Raw genomic sequence first — 4,827 nt, 5'->3', positions numbered from 1 at the left:
TCGTGAGTTTTTCATCTCGTCCAAGATTGTCGCGTGGTTTCTGCGGTGTGATGAGTATCGTGTGTGGTGTGGCGTCGACTATCGGTCTCTATATGTGGTTCGGAGTCAAGCTGCAGCTGATTATTATGGAGGTCGTTCCTTTCCTGTCGCTGGCAATCGGTGTTGACAACATCTTCTTGCTGATCCACGCTATGACTGAAAAGGAGGATCAAATGCGTCGTGAACAGCCCAGTCTCTTTGTTGGTCTCGAGCACAACCCGAAGGCGATCGAGGAGATCACCACGACGATCGTGTCCGAGAGTCTGGCGTACATTGGCCCCAGTATTTTCATGGCGTCTGCAGCGGAATCAGTGGCGTTTGCCTTCGGTTCCATCTCGGCGATGCCTGTGGTGCTCTGGTTCGCAGCTATGGCCTGTTGCGCCGTGGCGATTAACTTCTGCTTCCAGATGACCTTGTTCCTGTCTGTTCTCACTCTGGACAAACGTCGTGAGCTGAGTGGCAAGTATGACATCATATTCAAGCGTGCCTCGTACGTAAAGGCTCAGGCTCGTGCCGCTGGCCCGCAGACCCAGCAAACAGCAGAGCCCCTGGTGTCATTGGAGCCCAAGACGCCTGCACCCGAAGATGCTCGTCGTTCTATGACACCGGAGAACCGCACATTGACGGATGTTCTCGACCACTGCGTGGATGTGTACGCGTCGTTCTTGACCTACAAACTCGTGAAGCTGCTCGTGCTATTGGTCTTCCTTGGATGGACACTGTGGTCCATCTATTCGATGGAGTCGCTGGACCAGGGTCTTCCCCAGAAGGAAGCGATGCCATCGGACTCGTACATGATTGACTACTTCAATGCGCTGGACGTGTATCTGGCAACTGGTGTGCCGGTGTACTTCATTGTTGAAACAGGCTACGGACGCAACCCGGAGACGTGGTCGCTGAACGATGAGAGTGTGGAGACGATCTTCTGTAAGTCGAAGGATATCTGTGGTACCTACTCGATCCCGAACATCATGAACGCGCTGGCCAACCATGGCGACAAGACTGTCACTCACATCAGTCCGGGTACGACTTATTCGTGGATGGACGACTACTGGGGCTTCGTGAACCCTGACAGTGAGTGCTGTCGTGTGGATTCCGAGGGTGCGTACGTTCCGATCGAGAGCGGCAACGATACGTACACAACTCTGCGCGCGGAAGCCGACACGTGTTTGGCTACGTCGGTGACCGTACCGCCGGTACCGCAGGCTCAGTACATGTCGCTCTTCAGTATGTTCGCTACTGCTAGTGCCGGCACGTCGTGCTCGTACGGTGGTGGTTCCATCTACCGTGGCCAGTTTAGTATTGACGATGAGCCAATTCCGACTGTGAACGCTTCGACGCCTGCGGTGAAGATCAACAGCAGCGGTTACGGTGACGAGATCACGGCTTGGTCGTACATGGTGACGGGCACGTCCAATCCGACGCAGCAGCGCTACATCGACTCGTACAAACAGAATCTAGCGGCGGCCGAGTGGATCAGCGAGAAGACAGGTGTGGATATCTGGGTCTACTCGCTGACGTACGTGTACTTCGAGCAGTATCTGACTGTGATAAAAGACGCCTACCGGCTCATCGGGCTCGCACTGGCTGCTATCTTCGTGATCACGACGCTGTATCTGGGCAACGTCTTTTACTCGCTGACGATCGCATTGATGGCGACAAACCTCGTGGTGCAGGTGTTGGGTCTGATGCAGCCTCTGGACATCATGCTCAACGGTCTGTCGATTGTGAACCTCATCATCGCTGCCGGAATTGCAGTGGAATTCTGCGGTCACTACGTCCGATTTTTCGCCAAGGCGCAAGGCACAGGTGACGAGCGCGCTCGCGATGCCCTTCGTCAAGTATTCACATCAGTGATTTTCGGTATCACCATCACCAAGATCATCGGTCTCAGCGTTTTGACTCTTGCCGACTCGCGCGTGTTCAAGAAGTACTACTTCCGCATGTACATGTTGGTGGTGCTCTGTGGTGTGCTCAACGGCATGCTACTACTGCCTGTGCTACTCAGCACCACCACCGACGTCAAGAACTTTTTCCTTCGCCGGGACTCGCAGAAGACGGAGTTGCGCTCAGCACCTGTAACACGAGTCGATTAAAAGGAGGAGGTCCAAGCTGCTAGCGCTCATGAATTCGTGCCCAAGACAAACAAATATGAGGGCAGAGGAGACAGAGAAGCCTGAGTGTGAGTATTAGCGTAATATTATAACTAGTCGTTAAGTAAATAAATGGGGAAGTTCTTTGGAGAATCATTGGTCTTCACAAGAACTTACGCAGTTTTATTCTTGCTTATCCGGAGACTTGTTCCTCTACTTGGCGCTGGTGACAAGGTGTAGTTCAGGAAATTCGGCAGCACGGGCATCAAAATTGCCGGCCAAGAAGGCGGCTGACAACTGGCCGATAGCCTGGAGAGCGTAGAAGTGATCAATCTTGCCGGCAGACTTGAGGAGTCGGTTAATTGTCGGCGAAAACACGGGAATGTCCGAGAAATTGCTGTGTCGCGTGTCACGCAACCACGTGAGGCGTGACTGTGCATGAGTACATCCACGCGCATGACGCTCGGTGCTCTCAGCATTGGGACGCCAGTGAAGAAAGTGTTCCGACATCAAATGCAGCGCAGGGACACGCGGACCCAATCCGTCACGCACGGCATGGTCCAGCGGCTCCATCCATGCGTCCAGTAGCACCATCTTCTTGAAACGCGCGTCTTGGTGTGCAGCACTGAGCGCTGTAGCGGCCCCAAACGAGTGTCCGGCAACACTCACGCTGGTAAGATCGCAGCGACTGAAGACGCTGTCTACTGTAGCTTCTTGCTTGATCGCATCCAGTACTGCACGTACTTCACTAACGCGCTGCTGCAGTTGCCCGTTGCGGAAGCGAAAACCTGCTCCATTAATGTCGTCTCGAACTTCTGGTGTGATCTGCTGGTAGTACTCAACGCGGCCAGGCTCCGGACTGCACACGCAAGCCGATCCGTCGCAGTGGTTAAGCACCACGACCACGTTTCCATGGCTCGCGAGCTCCTGGTTCACGTACGAGTAGAGCTCGAGTGACCCAGCTAGTCCGTGACTAAAGACAACCAGTGGCCAGCCGATCGAAGCGGCTGGAGACGACGCCACCGGAGCGTCTTGTAAAGCTGCGAGATGCGCGTTGCTCATGTTGTGGAAGAGCCAAGCCGGCTTCTTGGAGAAAACGCCAAGTCCCTTCATGAGGTGGCGACCATGGTGTAAATACGGCACCAAGTGGCTGGTCTTCTTAGTATCAGACCGCGGGATGTCCGTTGACGGGTAGAAGACGCGGCATTCGACGCCACCGAGGCGCCTCGAGCGACAGCCGATGCCCTGATAGGGACCATGTAGCTGGGAGAAGTCTGGCCAGGGGAAGAGCAGCGATGAGGCCCAAGCCAGAGCCACAGAGATGAAGCCGAAGGCGTCAAATGCGGGATGTAACGGCCAGACGGAGGTGGTAGCAGGCGTAGTTCTTGGGAACAGCACTGGACAGAGGACCCACACACAGAGCGACGAGTAAAGCGGCGAGAGCTCGCGTCGTGGGGAATGCAGAACCAGCAGCAAAGAGACAATGCACCAACCAGCGATGGAAATAGTGCCGCCAGTCGTGGTTGAGATGAACGCGATGGCCAGTTGGCATGTGCACGCGCCCAGCAAAAGACGCTCCAGGGCCTGTCGATGCATATCAGAGTTTTCGGACTCAGAGGTGCTTACTTATAATACTACAGTCAGGGATTAATAGCATCTCCAAATATTTCTTTTTAGTATTACTAATACAAATACTTTTACTACTATTACTACCGTGCTATATGGTATTCACTTTGAGTATCGCTCAAGGCACGACTTTAAAGTACTACTATTTCAGGACTCACATTCTGCAATTTTACAGCGGTTGGCTCTCGCACGCTTGGAGACGGTCGCCATTCTTCGATTTGCGTTGGTTAATGCACTAAGAGTAGATCGCCAGCGTCATCGGAGTCGACTAAGTATGGGCTGTGCGGTCTGTAACGGGGTACAATCCAGTGTGCCCCATGTTACATAAAGAGTGACCCGTCACTCTTGTGGACACCTGGTACACGGTACCAGGTGCTCTCGGAACCAGTCAGGGCATGACTACTTAGCTCCACTATAGGTAACCTCTACTTTGTATGAGACCCAAGCTTATCTTACTTATAAATACATCAGTCTTAAATCTACTCCTCTAAGTAGCAAACCGTTCCCACTGAGGCCGGGAACACGTGGACTTACGCTCACTCGGGTAATTAATACCCTTAAGCACTTCCTCTGTGCAAGGTGCTGTGTGACCCCGTCACACTTGGTAGCACTCGTAGTCAATCCAACACCATCGCGGTTAGATTGAGCTACCTGAATCCTCTGTGCGCTCAACGTTTGAGCCAAGATGGACCGAAGCGAGTTTCCTCGCTTGAACGACTCACAGTACGAGTCTGTTCGGAAGATGGGAGGCATCTTTGGACAAGATGTCCTTCGCAGCTTGGCGGCGGCGACGCCTGCCGAGCAACAAGAACGCGTGACCGCGTTTGAGACCTACGAGCGTGGTCTCATCGCTCACGTCCGCGGGAGCTTGGAGGCCACAATGGCCGCTCCCCAGGCAACCAGGCCTAAGCCGGTGTGGCTGAAGGTCCCCGCGTTTGAGGGGAAGGAAGGAGAGAACCTTCACTTCTGGGTCCGTGAGGTGGAGATCGCCATGAAGGCGGGTCTCATCTCGGACGAGCCAGTTCGGGTGGCGTTTGCCCTGTCCAACCTTGGTGGACGTGCCAAGCAC

At 54.1% G+C, this 4,827-nt stretch overlaps 2 protein-coding genes across 2 annotated transcripts; one reads left to right on the top strand and one right to left on the bottom strand.

Annotated features, from left to right (window-relative positions):
* Positions 1-50: 50 nt before the first annotated feature.
* PITG_20139 (Resistance-Nodulation-Cell Division (RND) Superfamily) lies at positions 51-2,135 on the top strand (the record flags this gene model as incomplete). Its single annotated transcript, XM_002895878.1, has 1 exon — positions 51-2,135. The coding sequence occupies one exon, from the start codon at positions 51-53 to the stop codon at positions 2,133-2,135; it is 2,085 nt and encodes a 694-aa protein (XP_002895924.1).
* Positions 2,136-2,490: 355 nt separating this feature from the next.
* Positions 2,491-3,728, bottom strand: PITG_20138 (uncharacterized protein; the record flags this gene model as incomplete). The annotated part of the gene is made up of 2 exons (XM_002895877.1): positions 2,491-2,529; positions 2,685-3,728. The coding sequence occupies 2 exons, from the start codon at positions 3,726-3,728 to the stop codon at positions 2,491-2,493; spliced, it is 1,083 nt and encodes a 360-aa protein (XP_002895923.1).
* Positions 3,729-4,827: the final 1,099 nt, after the last annotated feature.

This window comes from Phytophthora infestans, genomic scaffold, assembly GCF_000142945.1.
Source record: "Phytophthora infestans T30-4 supercont1.124 genomic scaffold, whole genome shotgun sequence".
NCBI classification, from domain to species: domain Eukaryota; phylum Oomycota; class Peronosporomycetes; order Peronosporales; family Peronosporaceae; genus Phytophthora; species Phytophthora infestans.
The sequence above is the reverse complement of the archived record's forward strand: the minus strand, read 5'-3'. Positions and strand labels throughout refer to the sequence as shown.